At 40.6% G+C, this 22943-nt stretch overlaps 1 protein-coding gene across 7 annotated transcripts in view; it reads left to right on the forward strand.

The window, feature by feature from the left end:
• The window catches only part of DCAF6 (DDB1 and CUL4 associated factor 6), a 144393-nt gene extending 122073 nt beyond the window's left edge, over nucleotides 1–22320 (forward strand). For all 7 annotated transcript variants that reach the window (XM_089659190.1, XM_089659188.1, XM_089659192.1 and 4 more), the window contains 4 exons: nucleotides 11851–12007; nucleotides 15014–15102; nucleotides 17709–17814; nucleotides 21561–22320. In XM_089659190.1, coding sequence (XP_089515316.1) covers nucleotides 11851–12007; nucleotides 15014–15102; nucleotides 17709–17814; nucleotides 21561–21613 — 405 coding nt within the window. In that variant the 3' untranslated portion in view covers nucleotides 21614–22320. The remainder of the gene's footprint in view (nucleotides 1–11850; nucleotides 12008–15013; nucleotides 15103–17708; nucleotides 17815–21560) is intronic.
• The last annotated feature ends 623 nt before the right edge of the window (nucleotides 22321–22943 follow it).

A 22943-nucleotide genomic window follows, 5' to 3' on the forward strand; every position in this document is an offset into this window, starting at 1 on the left:
AAACATGTTCCAAAGACATTCAAGCTGTCCTGCAGGCTCAGGGAGCATCAGTGTCAGCGCGAACTATCCGTCGACATTTAAATGAAATGAAACGCTATGGCAGGAGACCCAGGAGGACCCCACTGCTGACACAGAGACATAAAAAAGCAAGACTACAGTTTGCCAAAATGTACTTGAGTAAGCCAAAAGCCTTCTGGGAAAACGTCTTGTGGACAGATGAGACCAAGATAGAGCTTTTCGGTAAAGCACATCATTCTACTGTTTACCGAAAACGGAATGAGGCCTACAAAGAACAAAACACAGTACCTACGGTAAAATATGGTGGAGGTTCAATGATGTTTTGGGGTTGTTTTGCTGCCTCTGGCACTGGGTGCCTTGACTGTGTGCAAGGCATCATGAAATCTGAGGATTACCAAAGGATTTTGGGTCGCACTGTAGGGCCCAGTGTCAGAAAGCTGGGTTTGCGTCCAAGATCCTGGGTCTTCCAGCAGGACAATGACCCCAAACATACGTCAAAAAGCACTCAGAAATGGATGGCAAAGAAGCGCTGGAGAGTTCTGAAGTGGCCAGCAATGAGCCCAGATCTAAATCCCATTGAACACCTGTGGAGAGATCTTAAAATTGCTGTTGGGAAAAGGTGTCCTTCCAATAAGAGAGACCTGGAGCTGTTTGCAAAGGAAGAGTGGTCCAAAATTCCGGGTGAGAGGTGTCAGAAGCTTATTGATGGTTATAGGAAGCGACTGATTTCAGTTATGTTTTCCAAAGGGTGTGCAACCAAATATTAAGTTAAGGGTGCCAATACTTTTGTCCAGCCCATTTTTGGGGTTTTGTGTGACATTATGTCATATTTGCTTTTCTGCCTCTGTTTTATATTTGTTCCAATACATACAAAGGGAATAAACATGTGTATAGCAAAACATGTGTTAATGCAATACCTTTTTTGTGTGAAATACTTGATTTTCAGGAAAAATATCAAGGGTGCCAACAATTTCGGCCATGACTGTAAGTCTGGTGCCTGGGCAGCTCTTGGCTGTACACACAAATGTCTCATCAAATTCTGCTGCAGAGATTTGAACTTGCAACACTTTAAAGCCCAACTCTGGCCTCTCGCCCTTTAAAAAAAAATAGGATTTAGTCCGGTGTTAGCATTTAAGGTGACAGGAGAGAATAATTGTGTGGTTTCCTAACAAGCTGATGACTGTTATACCTTAACACCACGCTACAAATGACAGCAGACAAAAAAAAGTAAGCCTTATCAAGCTGCTAATAGTTTATATCTTAATCATGCAGAACAGGACAAAGGCTGAGTATTCATAGCTCCCTGGGCATATACCCTTTAACTTTACCCTTTTGTGAGTCCTCCATTTTTTGCAAATGTCCTAACATGATGGACCTCTTCTTCCATATAGAGAAATCACTCTTGGACTAACTACTTTATTTTATCCTTGGATTCTTCAATCAACTATTTGCTGGCGTCTAATACACCAATAAAGGCAGTGCATCTGGAATAGTGCATCCTCGCTAAAACTTGGGAGCTGTACCTGGGCCCCACGTTGTGGGGACGACCTGTAATGTTGGTTCAGGCACTGGTTCCTGCATGGGTGCTCACCTTGGCACTTTGTGAAATGCCTGTTGTTAGCCACAGGATGCTATATAGGTTCATGGTTGTGGTCCATACCAATGAAACCCAGACCCTGATTAAGGCAGATTTTTATGCAACTATGTCACAATTCCTTGGTCAACTAACGGCTTTAATACAGCCATCGCTGTCCAGGGCTCCAAAAGGCCAGACTCCTACTCCAGCTCCACTGTCTCTACCTGAGTCAGATCCCAATATGCCCTGCCTAGAAGAGGCTGCTATAGAAGGTAATGAAGAGCACTTGGAAGCGGTGCTAGGTTAGATTTTGGAAATTTTCTCACCCCCAGACTTCAATACGCTTGATGTTGCAACTTCACACAATATGCTTGCCAATGTGGATATTCTCACTTCTACTGTGCACAAAAGCCTTGACAATGTTGCACTTGACTCTCCCCTGTCTTGCCATGCAAAAATGGTACAAAAAGACCTTCCCAGTTCCAAAAACTTTCCCAGTTCATGAACAAATACTCAGCAGTTTATTACAATTGGGTCAATGCTAAAAAGATTTCGGACATCACCCTTCCGAAAATCATTGCTGAGCTGTATCCATTGCGTTCACAAAAGTAGTCTGTTCTTGAAATACAGCTTGCGGTCAGTCCTAAAACTCTCCCTGAGACTGTACCAACTGAAGATGTTCCTTCATTCAAAGATTTTGCATATAGGAAGTTTGAAATGCTCCTAAAGACTTTACGCTTGCAGGCCTAGCTTTGCAACCAGCCATTGCTGCAATTTCTGTCAGTCGAACTGCAGCTAATTGGACTAAGGAATGAACAACCAACACAATCCTGTACTCCGGGTTTATGCTTTAACTCCACAATTATCTTGTGTCCTGCTCTTTTGCTTGGATGCCCTAGAACAGGGGTGGCTAACCTGTGGCTCTCCAGCTGTTGTGGAACTACATTTCCCATGAGGCATTGCAAAGATGGGAAGTTACTGACTTGCAGAGGCATGATGGAACTTGTAGTCCTGCAGCAGCTGGAGAGCCGCAGGTTGGCCACCCCTGCCCTAGAACAAGTAATAACACAAATTTCAAGAAAAGCTCTGATTTACATCTGCGGTATCTTGTGGCTCAAAGCCTGGTCAGTGAAGGCTGCCTGTAAGACACCTCACACGTATGCCCTTTAAAGGAAGATGACTCTTTGGTGAGGTTCTTGACAAATTCATTAAAGATGTCAAAGGAGAGAAGGTTCCTTTTTCCACCACAGAAAATGCTAAACCCTGCCTCCTCAGAAGTCTCTACTTCAAAATGAAGAGCACCTCAATGCTTTACCCATGCTTCAAATTCAAAAGTTGAGTTTAGCCCTTCCTTTCAGAATAAGACTTGACCACAAAGCCCACCAAGTTTTCCCCAAAGCCCTCTTGCCAATGAAGGAGATGGTGTGTAGATGTCTATGTTTGCGCTGGTTTATTCATTATTTAAAGTGTAGAAAGCACTGACAAAAAGGATAAATTCTTTCTTCTTTCTTTCTTCTATTCTCCGTGCAGCCGGCAGCTACATCAACGTTTAATTGATTGTCTGCTGCTGCAAACTGTAGAAAGCATTGACAAAAAGGATAAATTCTTTCTTCTTTCTTTCTTCTATTCTCCGTGCAGCCGGCAGCTACATGAGAATGCCAGGAGGCCAGACACTGGCCGAAGGTCTGAAAGAGGAAGTTCTGCCATCCTCTCTGAATAGTGGGGGCAGTGCAAGCACTGGGAGGAGGTGCAGCTGTGATCTCTGTGAGATGGAAGTGCTTTAGCACACCTCAGCATCCCCCTAGCACCATCCCGATGTGCTGTTGACAAGCAGCATTGGGCACTTGGACAGGATGCCCTAGGTGGTTTGGACCCTGGCTTTGGTGGGCCACAACTGAAACCTTGGGGGATGCACCACCCCCTTGCACCCCCCCCTAGATCCAGCCACAAGGCGAATACCTGTTGGGCTTTACTATCGTGAACATGTTTGAAAATAATTCTTTGAACTTGTCCTGTAGGAGTGTTGTCACAACTACTTCTGGGACAAGAAATGGTTTAGGGCATTCTGCAAATTTGACAGTCCTTGGGCAGATTCTGGTTGATTTGAAAGAAGAAAGCAGTGAGGGGGTAGAATTTTGAACTTTATTTTGTACTCTTAAAACCACTGATTCAACCAACAGGTCTGGGATGTCTGTGGTCTTGGGAAAGGCAAACTATAACAGACTCACAGACTCTTAGGAGTGAGGGCACTCCTTAATATCGTTATTCAAACTAAGGATTATTACCACTCACATTTTTTTCTCTTTCAAAAGGCATGTTTATTTAAAAACAGCATCTTCCAAACCAGTAGTGAAAACTGTTTTTGCCTCCTCAGAACTCTCACATCACAGCCCAGGATACAGCAGCAGCTATACAGAGAAAGACATTCCACAGATCCCAAAAAATGGCCGCTGGAACGCACCGCTCGGCGTGCGTTCCACTCACCGGAAGTGACATCAGACGTATGGGGTATAGACCGGAAATGCGTCAACGCGTTTCGCCCCTCCCTCAGGGCGTTCTCAAGACTCAAACGCCCTGAGGGAGGGGCGAAACGCGTCTGGAAGATGCTGTTTTTAAATAAACATGCCTTTTGAAAGAGAAAATAATGTGAGTGGTAATAATCCTTAGTTTGAATAACGATATTAAGTGCCAATATCACACTATGTAAGTTTTTTTTTTTTTCTCCCTGGTTGAACGGTGGAGCCTATTTGTATCGTTGAAGATCCCTTTAGAGTGAACAGCAAAGAGGGCTTAGGATCCCTTAAATTCCTAAAAAGTGTCTCATTCACCTAAATCTGGTGAGTGTATTTGATGTTGGTTTCACGGGTGGAAGGTGGAAGTTCTTTTGGTGTATTTGAAGAGTCTTTGGGAAAGAAGAAATTCACTTGATTAAAAATTTTTTTTACTTGATAGATATATATAGATATAGATATATATATATATATATATATATATATATATATATATATATATATATTTCACGGACAAATCTTTTTGGTGTTTTCTGTGGACTTACACTATTTTTATTATTAATTTTTTTATTATTATGATGCACTTTATGTATTGATGGTGTGTAGAGGTCTATGTTTGCGCTGGTTTATTCATTTATTTATTGTGGTTTGTGTTTTTTGCACAGTGCACAGCAGCAGTATAGAACCTGTGGGAATCTTTTGGCGCAGGAATAATAGTTTATATATACTTTCTACACTTTGCAGCAGGAGACAATCAATTAAATTTTGTTGCACTGCCATGTGGCCTATCCTCTCCTCCCAGGGTTTTCACAAAGGTCATTGAACAACTTCTTGCCCTACTAAGAATTCAGGGCACCCAGGCGGACTCATCTTCCTCCCAGCTATCTGCAAAAATCCACAGGACAATTAAGATGTTTCAGCCTGATCAGCTTACAGGAATCCTATTTAAAACATTTTTTTCACCTGGAATACTTAGTCTGATCCTAGATACATTCCAAGCAAAAGTTTTTCTTCCACATAAGAAACTGTTTTCTCCTAGAGCTCATGACTTGAGGTCAGAGATTTCCCTGTTGTGAGATTCTCCAGGAGTGTCCTGGGTCTCATGGTAGCCTCCATCCAGGTTGTTCCCTTTTTGTCTAATTTAATTCAAGACCTCTCCAACCCAACAGTTTGCTGGCTTGGAACAAGCAGGCACCTTCTCTCGGCCTACCCAGGTTATGCCTAGTCAGCCAAGGAATTCCCTAGCTTGGTGAATCTCCAGCCCAGCCTTAACAATGTGGAACAGTGAAATGAATGGAATACTAGACAATACCTCAACTAAAACAGGATAATAATACAAGTCAATCTATATTAAATATGGTTTGTCAATGGATTTCAATTAATTTCTGGGTCTAGAACATCAAATATACTCTTTGTGACTATAGCATAAACAAACCTGAGAGCACAGGTACCAAATAAATCTGCACTAAAAAGAAATGTCAAAGAAAAAAATAAAAACCTATATCGGTGGCAAAAGAGCTCAGAATGGAAATTAAGAGGCTAATGTGTATTAGTTGATAAGAGAGCCTCTGAAGCAGAGCCCAAGAATACATTACACCTGTAATTTACCGTTTGGAAAGTTTCAGGAGGTCAGTTTGCACCAATGTTGGTGAATGCAGCAAATGGCCACTAATGGCGGTGTGGGCAGGGCACACACGGCTCGTGTGTGCCCCCTACCCAGAACTGCAAAATCACGTGTATATATACTTGATTTTGTGCATCCGTGCCACCCTGTAGCAATATTTCTGCTATAGGTCGGACGGTAAGCAGTTAAAGCAGGGTTAGCTTATGAAAAAAATATCCCAAGCATTGAACATCTCACGGAGCACTTTTCGATCCATCATCCAAAAATGGAAAGAGTATGGCACAACTGCATACCTACCAAGACATGGCCGTCCACCTAAACTGACAGGCCGAGCAAGGAGAGCATTAATCAGAGAAGCAGCCAAGAGGCCCATGGTAACTCTGGAGCAGCTGCAGAGATCCACAGCTCAGGTGGGAGAATCTGTCCACATTAGTTGTGCACTTCACAAATTTGGCTTTCTTCTTGTCACTCTTCCATAAAGGCCAATGTTGAAAGAAAGCCATAAGAAGTCCTGTTTGCGAGAAGAAATGTAGGGGACACAGCAAACATGTGGAAGAAGGTCACAACAATAAAGCAAAAGCAAGCCACCAAAAATGACACTAATTGTTAATGTCATAAACACCTCTCCGACTCACTTGTACAAGTGTGGATACATAAACCCAGGGGACAGCATACTAAACAATATGATAGTGTGACAAGAACACACCTATCTGAAAAAGAAGGTTTCTAAAAGATCCACGCGGAGTAATATGAATTCAAATGAATTTAACAATACTTTATTTGATCACATAGATCATAGGGAGGTTAAACATAAGCACGGTGTACATATGAAAAAAATAAAATCATGTTTAAAAACACTTAGCGTCTTCAATTAAGGGTCATCTTAGCCAACAGAGCACCATATAAGGCAGAGTGGTGTAATGATGGAATAGTTATCCTGGATTTCCGTAGGTTTCCTGCTTAGTATTTGTGTGAACCGTATATTCAGTAGGTGTGTTCCCAGTATAGATCAGGGACCTCCTGGAATGTACAAGCTGGAACACAAGAATACATGGTATGTATCTAGCAATATGGAAACCAAATCACATCCAAAATTTACCAGGCCTCCCTCCACAATAGTCAATGGATGCTACTGTTACCTTCTCATAGGTGAGACTATCATACCCGCCTTTCAAATGTAGGGACTTCCTGGATAGCCACCCCAAATGGAACAGGGTCCACAGTACCAAATGATTCTGAGGATATATATAGAAAAAGATAATAAATGTGTAGAACATGGGCATCAGGTAATCCCGAAAACAAAACACACATAAAGATGTGGATATATTACCATCAATAAGGATCAAGAAGACTCCTGTCGACTTGAACTAAGATCAGGTCCTTGATGCTTTTCCAAAAATGCATATGGGGGTGAGGGACCAGGTATACACGATGCGTGAATTTCAAACACATATAGTGTGTATATAGCATATAGCAGGCCGTAGATACCTGAATTTAATATACCCAGTAAAGGGTTTCCAAAAATTGCTCAATTTGAGAAGGTTATTTGCGGTTTAATAAGGATCTAGCTATGTCACAGCAAAAAATACCTGAATAGGATAGCATATGTATATATATATATATATGTAGATTCTCCTCCTTAGAGGATTTCCAAGAAATTCCCCGAGTATACAGGGTAAATTAGGCCCATACAACATGCCCTATGAACACCATGTAGGCTCTGTAAATCTCAACAGCCGTAAGCTTTTAAATAACTTGCCACCGGTGGAAGATATATTTCCCTGAAGGATTGCCGTTTGCGAACCGCTGTGATAATAGCCCACTGGTAGTTCTCAAAAGGTCTTGGGCCTACCTAGCAGGGAGCTGTGACACCGCCGTTCCTTCCCGCCTCGTGGGCGCCGCACCCTGTGAAGACGCCGAGCGTAGTGACGTCAATACGTTGACGCGTTTCGTCCGCCAATCACCGCAGACTTCGTCACCGTTCTGACGAAGTCTGCGGTGATTGGCGGACGAAACGCGTCAACGTATTGACGTCACTACGCTCGGCGTCTTCACAGGGTGCGGCGCCCACGAGGCGGGAAGGAACGGCGGTGTCACAGCTCCCTGCTAGGTAGGCCCAAGACCTTTTGAGAACTACCAGTGGGCTATTATCACAGCGGTTCGCAAACGGCAATCCTTCAGGGAAATATATCTTCCACCGGTGGCAAGTTATTTAAAAGCTTACGGCTGTTGAGATTTACAGAGCCTACATGGTGTTCATAGGGCATGTTGTATGGGCCTAATTTACCCTGTATACTCGGGGAATTTCTTGGAAATCCTCTAAGGAGGAGAATCTACATATATATATATATATATACATATGCTATCCTATTCAGGTATTTTTTGCTGTGACATAGCTAGATCCTTATTAAACCGCAAATAACCTTCTCAAATTGAGCAATTTTTGGAAACCCTTTACTGGGTATATTAAATTCAGGTATCTACGGCCTGCTATATGCTATATACACACTATATGTGTTTGAAATTCACGCATCGTGTATACCTGGTCCCTCACCCCCATATGCATTTTTGGAAAAGCATCAAGGACCTGATCTTAGTTCAAGTCGACAGGAGTCTTCTTGATCCTTATTGATGGTAATATATCCACATCTTTATGTGTGTTTTGTTTTCGGGATTACCTGATGCCCATGTTCTACACATTTATTATCTTTTTCTATATATATCCTCAGAATCATTTGGTACTGTGGACCCTGTTCCATTTGGGGTGGCTATCCAGGAAGTCCCTACATTTGAAAGGCGGGTATGATAGTCTCACCTATGAGAAGGTAACAGTAGCATCCATTGACTATTGTGGAGGGAGGCCTGGTAAATTTTGGATGTGATTTGGTTTCCATATTGCTAGATACATACCATGTATTCTTGTGTTCCAGCTTGTACATTCCAGGAGGTCCCTGATCTATACTGGGAACACACCTACTGAATATACGGTTCACACAAATACTAAGCAGGAAACCTACAGAAATCCAGGATAACTATTCCATCATTACACCACTCTGCCTTATATGGTGCTCTGTTGGCTAAGATGACCCTTAATTGAAGACGCTAAGTGTTTTTAAACATGATTTTATTTTTTTCATATGTACACCGTGCTTATGTTTAACCTCCCTATGATCTATGTGATCAAATAAAGTATTGTTAAATTCATTTGAATTCATATTACTCCGCGTGGATCTTTTAGAAACCTTCTTTTTCAGATAGGTGTGTTCTTGTCACACTATCATATTGTTTAGTATGTGGAAGAAGGTGCTGTGGTCAGATTAGACCAAAATTTTAACTTTTTGGCCTAAAAGAAAAACTCAATGTGTGGAGGAAAACTAACACTGCACATCACTGGAAAACAAAATAAAGGGAAAGAAGCCCTAAAAAAGAAAGTCATGACCGTTACCAAGTAACAAATTTTATTGCAGAACCGTGAAAAAAAAAAAACAAAATGAAAGATTTTTTTAATACAAAAACAGTAGCTTCCACATTCATGGGGTCCTTGGTATTGTGAATAGATGCCTGGTGAGTACTGTCATGAATGGTGGTGAAGCGGAGCTGAGTACTGGGAAGCCCTTTCTGTGCATGTGTGACCCTCACGCTGCAACAGAGGAAGCTATGTGAGGCTGGGAAGGAGAGCGGAGCTCTGTTTGGCCACGAAGAGATGCTGTATCCACCTAGTGGTATCCAAACCTAGGGTCACAGAAGCTACCTGCACAAGAGCTGAAGATACGGATCCTGTAATGCCAGAAAGCTACATCTGACAGATGATAAGTACAGTTTAAACAGTCTAGGAGCTGCTCCATGCTCACGGGGAGGCAGTGTTAAGCCTCGTTTACTGTCAGTGTGTGGCAATCAGAATGCCATTGTGTACATTATCTTATTAAGTCTCTTCTTAGTTTTCTACATCTGGGTCCATATTGTTGAGTGTGACACCTCCAAATCATCAGCAGGACCGTCTTTACCTCATATTGGATTTAAGGGCCATCCTATGCATGTGCTCTATATCATAAAAGCCATTTACTGAGCTGCATATGGGCTAAGCTAACTGCCATAATATGTGTGGGCTTGATAGTTCCATCAGCAAGCAGCTGCGTGTCACGAGCTTCTATCCAGCTTTTCATCCTGCTTTGGCCATTCGCAAGATTTTCCTTTGCTTGTTTGGATACATTGTATCAACTGTTTTGCATCTATGTGAGATAGGTTTATACAGTGTTGCAAAGGCGCTGTTATCCTAAGTGTTAAGTCCCATAATTTTCATCCTTTTAAGTTGATAGTTTAATCTTTTTATGCTCAGTTTTTGTGCGGAGGTTCATGATATAAGACATGATATAGCTGAGGGTCAGACATCGGTCTTAAGTCACTTTCAGTCCGGATTTTGGTTTTAATTGACAACATTGTCAAACTTTTAATGGTGATGGGTGGAGGTGTATATTTTTGTATTAAATTCTTTTTCATGTTTTTGATTTTTTTTTTTCATGGTTCTGCAATAAAATGTGTTACTTGGTCAAACTACTTGGATCACGACAGTTACCTTCTTTTTTTAGGGCTTCTTTCCCTTTATTGTATTTTCTAGTTATATTTTGCTACTGTGACCCACATCCCATTTTGGTGTAGTAGTGGACTTTAACTTTGCTCCCTGTTCAGTTTTGGGATTCTGCTGGGTTTTCTGGATTACCCTAAGAATATTTTATTGATATAACACTGCACATCACCCTGAACACGCCATCCCCACCGTGAAACATGGTGGTGGCAGCATGTTGTGGGGATACTTTTCTTCATCAGGGACAGGGAAGCTGTCCGAGTTGATGGGAAGATGGATGGAGCCAAACACAGGACAATCTTAGAAGAAAACCTGTTAGTCTGCAAAAGACTTGAGACTGGGGCAGAGGTTCATCTTCTAGCAGGATAACAACCCTAAATATACAGCCAGAGCTACAATGGAATGGTTTAGATCAAAGCATATTCATGTTTTAGAATGACCCAGTCAAAGTCCAGACCTAAATCCAATTGAGAATCTGTGGCAAGACTTGAAAAACTGCTGTTCACAGATGCTCTCTATCCAATCTGACAGAGCTTGAGCTATTTTGCAAACAAAGGGCAAAAATGTCACTCTCTAGATGTGCAAAGCTGGCAGAGACATCCCCAAAAAGACTTGCAGCTGTAATTGCAGTGAAAGGTGGTTCTGCAAAGTATTGACTCAGGAGGGCTGAATACAAATGCACACCACACTTTTCAGATATTTATTTGTAAAAAATATGAAAAACCATTTGTCATTTTCCTTCCACTTCACAATTATGTGCCACTTTGTGTTGGTCTATCACATATAACCAAAAACGTAAATTTATTTTATTGTGAATATTTAAAATATTTTAAATGTGGAAAATTATAAGGGGTGCGAAGATTTTTTAAGGCACTGTATATGCTATATTACTTTTATTTCCTATTTTTTTTCCCCACAAAAGTGGAGTTACCATTTGTAAGCTTGAAAAATATATAAAAGGAAGAGAGAAGTTAAAAAATCTGGTACAAGAAGACCCCAGTCACACTGGATGCGAATTAGTATGCAATTTGCATGCCATGCGAATCACATGCCAAATCGCAGCCTAGTGTCCGCAGTCAGCGTAATTATATCTGTGTGGTTCCGACTTGGAGCCGCATCGATTTCTAAAGTAGTACATGCACTATTTTTGGTGTGATGTGCATAGACATCTGTATCAGATAAATCGCACCTGAAATCGGCATGTGATCTGACTTTCAAATTGTGCAAGTTCACTTTAAGTCGCACGAATTCAAAGTAGAGCTTGATGTGACCGGGGTGTTAAACACTTATTAGGCTGAGACAAAAACAAATCAAATTGCACTCACGTGCAGTAGGTAGGAGCTGGAGGGAGACAAACGTTTACACCAGGGCCAACAGGAAAGTCCAGAGAAAACTAAGAAAACAGGCATACTCTGTGTCCTGGGTCTACAAAGAGTCAGCATGACTTCCAGTCATCTAGCATTTTCAGAAGCTTTTATCCTTGTTTTTTTTCCAAAAACCTGTTATTCCTGTTATCCATTTGAAATATTTTTTTTTTCAGATCAAAGAGGCTGGCTTCTGGGGTAAAAACTTTGTCATAAGCGGGTCAGACTGTGGTCACATCTTCATTTGGGATCGACACACGACTGAGCATCTAATGCTCTTAGAAGCAGACAACCATGTAGTTAATTGTGTTCAACCACATCCATATGACCCAAGTAAGTTGTGTTTTTTTTGTTTTTTTTTTCCTGGCTGTCAGAATACAAATTTGAGTCTTAGACCCCTTTTTCGTAGTAACATATTGTGATAGATTTTGAGAGCTGCAGATGGCACTAAATTTATTAAAGCGTAAGTCAACTAAAAAAAAATAATAAGCACAACAGATATTCCTTATCTTCTGTGAGGTCTGTCCCTTGTGCTGCTTTGCCCCTGTTTAGCAGAAATCTGAAAAGGATGTTCCATGTGTCAACTCAAAGGTGCACTCAGTGGTCACATTTAACCACCCACAGGGGTAGGCAACCTGCGGCTCTCCAGCTGTTGCAGGACTACAAGTTCCATCATGCCTCTGCATGTCATAGCTGTAATTGTCAGTTTTGTAATGTTGCAATGCCTCATGGGAAATGTAGTTCCACAACATCTAGAAAGCCACAGGTTGCCTACCCCTGGTCCCCCCCCTCCCACGCACACACACACACACCTCCCCCGTTGGTCTGCATTAAAGTGATCCTAGTTTCTATATTCAGTGATCTCAGTTCTGCGCTCTGGAGCGGTTTGCGTTCACACTGAAGCAAGCCATAACAGACCAGAAGTGAGCTGTGAGAGTTACCTTTTCCAAGTGGTCCATGGCAACAGTTCTGAGCACTAGCACTACACAATTGAACAGGACCAAGGGTGTAACACTACCACTTTGCGTGCACCCTCAGGTCTGTTAATGCAAATAAACACACAACTATTTGCCTTCATGTCACTTTTTGTAGCATTTGTATTTTTACTTTGAAAAATAAAGTCTTTTTATCTGTATAGAAAATTCTCTGGAGTATTTAATACTGCTGTTTCTGCTTTAATGAGATTAGCGTGCATTTTGAATGTGGCGATATACCAGTTTATACTTCATACACTGGCATCACAAATATCTTGTTGTGGAGTGTCAATGGTTCTGACCGCGGTTTTACAGGTCACATCAAGTGACTAATCAAACGTTGCCAGGAGCTGTCCTGGTGAAATATTCTTTCCATGAATATTTGAAATATTAGGCAACTGAGGCCTGCTTCTTTTTCATAATGCTTATTTTTTCCAAAAAGTTGAAGCAGGTGCGGATTACTGCCCCACCACCTTGTGCATGTAAGTCAAATGCAGGAAATGGTCCTACATAACCATCCAAAGACATGCCATTGAATACATTTGCCATACTATTTTTAAAAGATCTTCCTATGTAAATCTTGATTTGTTAGAGTGTGAATTTGTTATATAGACAACTGTCACTTTGTTACCTGGCTTTTCCATGAAGCTGCCCCCATCATAGTTTGTGTTCCTGTCATGCAACCTCACTGTGTTCCTGTCATGCAACCTCACTGCATCTCCAACTACACCCACTATTAGTCCTTGTCTTTTTAAAAATTTAACCTTAAGCTTTTTGGTCATGCATATCTTCTGGGTCACAGGAGTACACTTATTTCTGCACTCCTGTGACCCAGATTTAGCTGACAGCTGGCTAAAGTCCACTGGTGGCTGACGTCACAGAGCTGGTCCAGGTGCTGCAGGATTCCTGACAATGTCGGGATTCACCCACATGCCTGATCGGCAGCTAGCCTCTCAGCACACTGCAGCCTGAGCAAGCCACTACTGCTCCCTCCTCATCCCAGCGCTACAGTGAGTGCTGGAGAGGCAAAGCACAGAACCAGTGACTGCTCAGTGAAGACTGAGAACTGAGGGATGAGTGGTTATGCTGCAGTCATCTAGGTGAGTATGTTTTTGTTTTTTTTCCCCCAATTCCACAGTTCTCCTTTAACCCCTTCATGCCTAAGGGTAAAACAAATCTAAATGCCTAAGCACAATTCTGCAACGTTGACGTGTTAGTAAAACCGTACATATCGTCACAACTACTTTGTACATCCAGGTGGATTATACCTTGTTTTTTTCAGGACAAATTGGGCTTTCATTTGGTGGTAAATGGTCATGGATAGCTCCTAATTTTTTTTTATTATTAAAGGAAAACTGGGCCAAAATAGTAAAAAAAATCATTTTTTTAAATTTAACTGTGTGTTTCTTGTTACGACCATAACCTACCACCAAAGAACAACCCAAAATACATTCTCCAGTTCTTGACGATTGCAGCGATACCATATATGTGTATGTTATTTGTTGTTTGTACCCGTAGTACAGCCCAGAAACAACAGTGCGCATTTTGTTTTTGTCTTTTTTTTTATTTTTTATTTTTACATAAAACACACTGTCACTGACACTGACATTAACACTAACTGACACTGATACCAATTTTTTTTTTAAATCCTGACCTTTGACCCTGACCTTTGCCCTTGACCCTGACCTTTGACCCTGACCTTGACCCAAACACTAACCCTGGTACTGAACTAGATCAAACCTTGATCTAGGTATTTTTCTTTATTTTTTAATATTTATTTATCTTTTTTTTTTTTTTTTACAAACTTTTTTTTTCTCTCTCTATGTCAGGAGTTCGAGAGATACAATGTATCTCTCTTCTCCATTCATAGAGAGAGAGAAAACAAAGGGGCCGGGCTGCACAGTGATTGATCACTGTGATAGCCAATCAGAGACTATCACAGCGATCACGTGACCCGGAATAGGGAGTCCCGGGTCCCGATCGTTAGAACGGGACCTGGGGCTCTCAGTGACACCGCGGTCTTGGTGCTGGGAGCGCGCCGAGCGGCGCGCTCCCAGCACAAAGACAGGTACGCAAATATGCGGCCCCACGGAAAAAAGCCCAGGTCCGTGAGGCCGCATATTTGTGTTACGTCGGCGTCAAGGGGTTAAAGAGGCTTCTTATGGATTCCATGAGTATGATAAATTAACTGTTATTTTCCCCCAGTTATTGGCAACATGAAAATCAGTCAAGTGTAAAGTCATTTCTAGCAGTTATGAAACTGGTAACACATCATGCTGTTAAATGAAGTAATTTCCTTGACATATATTATGTAAACATATGGATGTCATGTGTCTGCAACATCTAACTAAAATTCTGGATATAGTTTTAGCATCATCTGGAATAGACTACAATATCAAGATATGGTCACCACTAGAAGAAGACAAATCTTTCAACTGGGCACTTGCTGAAGAGGTGAGATGAGCTATTTAGGATCAGTTCACATCAGAATTGCACAGGAATGGAGTTTGCAGGCACTGCAGTGCAATTTTACAGCCCATTCATTTGAGTTCACCTCCACAAGTGTTGAGGGAATTTAAATGCACATGACAGCTAATGGTGGGAGTAGGGGTTTTAAAATGCCACTTAACACCAATGATTGTGGGATTGTTTTGGAGGGGGTTACATTACTACTGGCCGCCAATGATAGTGGGTTGGGGAGGGGGTGTTTAAAATGCCACTAAAACCAATAATTGTGGGACTGTTTTAGGATGGTTTAAAAGTGTTTCATGTTTAATAATGTCATCTAGCCATTGTACACAATGCAGTTGAATTCTTCAGCGAGCTTTCCACTAATGGAAGTCTTGCACATTGCTTCAGTGGGTGACTTTTAAGCGCTAAATGCACGTTAACCACCTCAATACCAGCATGTTTCTTCATCTCCAAAAATAGTAAAAATGAATTCCCCATGGGGTTTCCACTTTTCAAAAAAGGGTCATTTGTAATACCCTGGCATTTTTAATCAAGATTTTTTTATATCAAAAGTAGGGAAACGTTTTTTTTTTTTCTCTCAAAATGTTTAGTTTTTTTTTGTTTTTATATAGTACAAAATGTGGTTATTATATACCACTAAAAAGAAAGCTCTGTTTAAAAAATAGCATAAAATATATTGGGGTACACGATATTGTCAGTTACACTATTACAATTCTAAAAACTGGCCTGGAAAGGAAGGAGGTGTAACATGCTGGTAATGAGGTAGTCAAAGTAGAACTAAAGGCAGAATTTTTTTTTTATGTTTTGGATAGAGTAAAGGGTGCTATAATACCTGAATTTCTTTGCCATTTGTGTCCCATTGGGGAGATTTCCCTCCACTTCCTGTCCTAAGCTCAGAAAAGCTACCCCCACCCCCCCACCCCCACAATCGGCAGAAATAAAAACTCCATAAAAAAAATCATACTTGTGCTGCTTTTATTTTTAAGATATTAGTTCTTTTTTCTGGATGATATCACCCAGCCCCCTACAAAAGCCAAAAGACATGAAACCAGGCTGGTTGGTTAAAGCCATGTTTGTGCCATTTTACTGTCTATTCTGTTTCCTTTTATTTTTCAGTTATTATTGATTTAATAAAGGTCACCAAACCTCACCAAGCCCCCCTACAAGAGACAAAAGGCATAAAATCGGGCTAATTGGTTAGTGCCACATTTGTGCTGTTTAAATCTCAGTTATATCATTTTATGTTTTCCGGTTTCGTGTTTTTTGGCTGTTGTAGGAGGGCTGGGTGATATCATCTGGGGAAAAGTTGCTAGACTCTTAAATAATATCAGCACAATTAAAAAATTTTACGACATACAACCGCACAAACCTAGCACTAAAGAAACACACTGGAGTCTTTATTTGTACTGATTGTAGGGGATAAGCTTCACTGAGTTCCTGTCCCATAGCCTAAATGGTGAGGTGAAGGGAGTCCCTTGTTACCAGGGTCACCAGAACTAGTGCCCCCAGTGGAAGATTTACATTCTTTTTTTGTTCTGGTGAGAACCCAACATTTGCAATTTCTATTCACTTTCATGATCAGTGATAATGGTAAACAGGACAAATAGAGACAGCTGGTCTCCCTAACAGGGACATAGGCATCAATATAAACCTGACAGGTGTTCTAATCCATCTCCAGTCCATCCAAAACCAGAAAAAAGGCTTTCCTTGAAGTTAGAATTTAGGAATAATTCAAACTTTTTATAATTTTCAAAGCAAAATATTCATAGACAAAATAGACTAAAAGTACACTTCAGTAAACCAGTAATGGAAAATGTGTACTGCTCAAGCTACAAGGGAAAGCAGTCCTGTGTCCATCAATGAGTGCAGGCCAGGAGAGGAGCTTGTCTTAGCTCCAAGCAACTGTTAAGAAAAGGATGGATCCCATGAAGCAGCACATCTATGCAGACCCACTGGTATTGGAATGAATGGCAATGGCAGTCCCATCCTGGGATCCCACAGTTCCAGCGCGTTTCATTATTAAGCTCTGGAGAACAGAGTAAAACGTGTTGGGGCATGGCCTGGCAGGAGCCCAGGTTGAGACTGCCATACATTCCAATACCAGCGGGTCTGCAAAGTTATGCGGCTTCATGGGATCTACACTTTGCTTTACACTTCTCCAGTACCCATATCACAGGTGAGCACCTGTGAGCAGCATAAATTATTGTATATTACCAGGAACTCATTAGTTGTGATTGAACGTGTATTTAGATCACATTGGCAAATCAAAATGGTTCTGTTTGTGTGCCACTCAATGCCAAGATTAAACTGGACTTTATTTTTTTTTTTATTATGCAGTCCTTGTTCATTGAAATATCTTGTACTGCAAGGCTCGAACCCAAAACAGTGTTACTTGTACACAAATACATGTCCTATTACACATGTGTTTGTGCACTATGTGCTCCTTGCCTTGCGAGGCTACTGCCCACTGGAAGAATAAGACAGACATTCCACAGTTTCTTTTTTATCATCTTTCATCGTTTTTCATGGGTTCCGTACTGTATTCTCACTATTTGTTAAATATGTTCTACCTTTTGTCAATATTTCAGATTATGTCAAGGAATGAATTGATGCTGGAAGAAACACGCAACACCATAACTGTGCCTGCCTCTTTTATGCTACGAATGTTGGCATCGCTTAATCATATCAGAGCAGGTAAGATGCGCAGAATTTTAAACAGAGTGTAAGCTCCTGGGATATTCTCCTCATTCTTAATTTAGCGCCTAATGAGCCACTAACCTTAAAGTGGTTCTGGACCCAAAAAATCTTTTGTAAGACAATCTAAAAATGTGCACTTTTACTGATAGAAATGCAAGGGAGTATACATAAAGCCTAACTTAATGTTTACATTTAAATAGGGCCAAGTTGGTGTCCTGCTTTTTTTTCAGCCACCGACCAGCTTTCTTGTAAAATTGATCATGGCAGGCCACCCAATCACTTTTTACTTTTCTGAAGGTTCCCACCCTCTGCTACCCACAATTGTTCATGGGCTCTCCTGTTCCACCAAGAACTGGAGACCACTGTAATTGGTCCGTTGGGTGACTGCACCACACATAAAAGGTGAGGTGCTGCGAGCCCTAATTATTGATTAAAAACCTGTACAGGTTATCAGTTTAGAGTTAAAGTGTCAACTATGGGCTGAAGTTTGGGGTACTGAAGTTTGTTGCAATTTCATGCGCCATTTTAAATTTTGACATATTTGATATCTTTTTACTTGATGCAACATCGTCTTTTTTATATTTTACCAAAAATTGAGTAATATTTTGTTAGTATGCACCAAAGTTAATTTCAGTGTATTTCTTCCTGAAAATTTGTGTGTGATAAACAGCTGCGCAAATGTGGTGTGGCATAAAAAATTGTAACTGCCAGAAAATATTTTGCGTGGCGGTTTTTAGTAATTTTCTAGGAAAAAATGCAGATTTTAATGTGTGCAAAAATATTAACCACTTTCATAAGCCCCAAAAAGGGCCCCAGGGGGTCTTAAACCAATATACAGTTAGGTCAATATATATTTGGACACAGGCACAATTTTAGATTTTTTCAGGTATTTACCAAAGCATATTCAAGCTATAGCTATATAATGGATATGGGCTGAAATTGTACACTCTCAGGTTTAATTTGAGGGTATGTACATCCAAATTGGAGGAAGGGTTTAGGAATTCCAGCTCTTAAGAGTAGCCACCCCCCTTTTTAAAGGGACCAAAAATAAATGGACAATTGAATCAAAAGCTGTTTTAATGGCCAGATGTGGGCTACTCCTTCGTTATTTCTTCATCAATTAAGCAAGTAAAAGGTCTGGAGTTTATTCTAAGTGTGGTATTTGCATTTGGAATCTATTGCTGTGAACCTACATCATGCGTTCAAAGGAGCCTTCAAAAATGAAACAAATCTATCAGAGAGATAGCAGCAACATTAGGAGTGGCCAAATGAACGGTTTGGTACATTCTGAGGAAAGAAGAACGCACTGGTGAGCTCAGCAACATAAAAAGGCATGGATGTCCACAGAAGACAACAGTAGTGGATGATTGCAGGATCCTCTCTATGGTAAAGAAAAAAACTATTCACAACATCCAGACAAGTGAAGACCACTCTCCAGGAGGTGAGCGTATCATTGTCAAAGTCTACAATCAAGAGAAGACTTCACGAGAGCAAATACAGAGGGTTCACCACAAGGTGCAAACCATTCATAACCCTGAAGAATAAAAAAGCCAGATTAGACTTTGCCAAAAAACATCTAAAAAAAAGCCAGACCATTTCTGGAAAAGCATTCTTTGGAAGGATGAAACTAAGATTAATCTGCACCTGAATGATGGGAAGACAAACGTGTAGAGAAGGCTTGAAACCGCTCATGATCCATAGCACACGTCATCTGTAAAACATGGTGGAGGCAGTGAGATGGCATGGGCATACATGGCTTCCAGTGGCACTGGGTCATTGGCATTTTATTGATTATGTGACAGAAGCAGCCAGATGAATTCTGCAGTGTTTAGAGATATACTGTCAGCCCACATTCAGCCAAATGCAGCACAGTTTATTGGACGGTTCTTCACAGTACAGATGGACAATAATCTAAAACACACTGCAAAAGCAACCCAGGAGCTTTTGAAGGAAAAGTGGAATATTCTGCAATGGTCGAGTCAATCACATGATCGCAACCCAATTGAGCATGCATTTCACCTGCTGAAGGAAAAACTAAAGGCAGAAAGACCCACAAACAAAGAACTGAAGACAGCTGCAGTTAGAGCCTAGCCAAGCATCAGAAAGCAGGAAAGCCAGTCTTTGGTAATGTCCATGGGTTCCAGACTTCAGGCAGTTATTGCCAGTAAAGGATACTCAACAAAATATTAAAAATGAACGTTATTTATGATTATATTCATTTGTCCAATTACATTTGAGCCCCTGAAAATGGAGGGACTGTGTATAATAATGGTTGCAGTTCCTAAAATTTTTACTTGATATTTATGTTCAACCCATTGAATTAAAGCTGAAAGTCTGCACTTCAAATTCATTTGGATTGTTTTGTTTTAATTTATTCTGGTGGCATACAGAGCCAAAAGTATGAAAATAGTGCCCAATTTATATTATAAAATTATGTAAATTGTGTCCAAATATATAATTGTATACCAGTGTTTGTGTGACTAGAGTTCAGCTTTGTTTTCCTATTTTCATGTCCGTAATAAAAAAACCTTTTATTGAAGCTTTATATTTTAGTTTTCCCCACAAATATCAGATCTTTATCTAAATGAAAGGCCTTAACCCCCTAGTGCCCAACACATGACCTGCCCGGCTTATTATGTGTGACCTGTTGTGTGCTGGCTGGGGTGGGTCCACCCCCTTTTGGGGACCAGAGGGAATCAGAATGATTGCAGGGTGTTGGGCGCTGAAACTTTCTCTGTTCCAGCACCTGGAACTGAAATAAAAACTCTGTCCATCCAACAGTACAGGTAAAGATTAGGTCTTAAAGGAGAAGTTCAGCAAAGCTCTTTTGGCTGTACTTCTCCTGTGGATCACAGGAGTATAGTTAGTTCTGCACTCCTGTGACTTGTTTTCAGCTGACAGCGGACTGAAGTCCACTGTCTGTCGATGTAACTCAGCCTGTCCAGGCTGACTTCAAAGTCAGGATCCACCCCAGAGTTTGGTGCGACACCTGACTCAGCCTCTCTGCAAACCGCTGAAAGCCTGAGCCAGCTGCTCCCTCCCCCTCCACAGCCCAGAGCTTCTGTGAACACTGGGGAGCTGAGCAGACAGCGGTGACTGACAATCCTGTTCTCTGCTCAGAACAGCTGTGAGAACTCCCCGATCATGTGATCACGTAGTTCTCACCATTAGAGCTGGCAGGGGACAGATGCAGCATTGGAGCAATAGGTAAATATAAATAGGGGGAAAAAAGCCCTACTTCTCTTTTAAACAGTAAAATCAAACATGCTTTGTTTCTAGGGTTATTATTTCATCCACTGATACTAATGCTGGGAATTACTATTGTGTCCACCTGCGCCAATGCTGGGGGTTACTATTGTATTCAATTCAACGATGCCACTGCTGGGGGCTTTAAGCGTGTCCATTGACTGCAATGCTGGGAGTGTTTATATTACTCCCACTTTCTCTTCAGTGTGCGTTGCGGTATGGTGCAAATAATGTATCAGTACTGAAGTTTTCAGGCTTTGAGGTGTGTTGCTGCCCATTTATTTGAATGAACTGTCTGACATGATGTAATGCACAAAAATGTGCTCTTGTTGTGTGGCCCTCTAAAAGTGTCAGGGGACCACACTGGAGGTCCTCCTATAATTTTTAGGTTGACCCCCACTGCCTACATTTTTCATAGTCTTAGAAATAACAACTGCAACACGAAGACTTTTAAAATATAGTATGATTTCATTACTTTCCTACTCTTGTTTTCTTAGATCGATCTGAACAAAGTGCAGAAGGTCAAGAAAACTCAAATGAAGATGAGTGATGCAACCCCATGTATATGAATGTGCTGTAACTTGTATATTGTACTGTATTTACATATGACAAAATGCCTCAATAATATTTTGGTTTAGACTAATGTTTAATGATAAGTATGGGTTAAAAAAATGTAATGCGTTGTAAGTTATTTCACAGTTGTTTTGACTTTTGAACAAAATGAATGGTGACTCTCGCATTGTGTGCTACAGTTGGGAGGAAATCCTATTTACTAATTTATAAAGCAAAAAAACTTTGTAAGAATGAGTTAATGGATAATGGGTTGTATGATTAAACATTTGTGTTGTATAAGCACTTGGCAGGTTGGAGAACGCATCTGAAAGTATTTGTGTATTTTATATGCTATGGGCAAGTGTGTGGTTTATGTTTTCGTAGGTACCAAATTTATGCAGCTTTCCTATGAAGAAAAAAAATAAAATAAAATGAAGAACCTGTAGAATAATGGCTCTAATGCCTGATGTCAAAATAGAGAACTGAGTTGCAGGTCATGTGATAACAGGTGGGAATGTACTGTGGTCTAATTTCTATGTAAGCCATGTTTCTCTATCATCTCTGCATCTTCTTCCTACATCGATGACTTGCACTATTGCATTTTTTAAAGCATTAACAGTGCATGCACAATTTTGCAATACCAAATATATTTTGTCAGGGAAAAGGAAATGTGACATTTCAATAAAACCCCATTCTAAAATGTCATTTATCGTTTGCTGGTATGTAACTATGATATCTGTAGGTTGTTGTGATTGCTTCAAATGTTTGTCACATAATATATATGAAATGTGATTGATCACTTTTGTGGCTCAGTTTGTGTATCTAAAGCCAAAATGTTTTTTATTTGGTGAGGGGGTTGAACCAGTCAGGTCTTTATTGCTATGTGTGACCCAATTATGGAGATTTACTCTTCTTTTCATGTGACCATTGTCCTCAGGACTGAATGTACAAGAAAATTTAAAAAAATTGAGCTGTCACTGGATCAAGATCATAAAACAAATCTTCCAATGGGAACGCTTGTTCCAGACACAGCTGTCTCAACAGTTATTTGCTTCGCTTTGTAAAGATTACCCTTCACTTCCTTTTGTCTTCAGGACAAAAAGTGCAGCTAGGCTTCTTGAATGGGCCACATTCCCTACCCTATCCAAATGGAAAAAAAAAAACATTTTGGTTTTAGATAGACTTTAAATGAGGATTAGCAAGAAACCTAGAAATTTCAAATTTTTATTATAGGTATCATCTGACAAACCGTAAGAAGTTCTACAGTAGATATAAAAAGTCTACACACCCCTGGTAAAATGCTAGGTTTCTGTGATGTAAAAAAATGA

This window comes from Staurois parvus, unplaced genomic scaffold, assembly GCF_062004578.1.
Source record: "Staurois parvus isolate SC_StPar_1 unplaced genomic scaffold, SC_StPar_1.0 ptg001134l, whole genome shotgun sequence".
Classification (NCBI taxonomy): Eukaryota; Metazoa; Chordata; class Amphibia; order Anura; family Ranidae; genus Staurois; species Staurois parvus.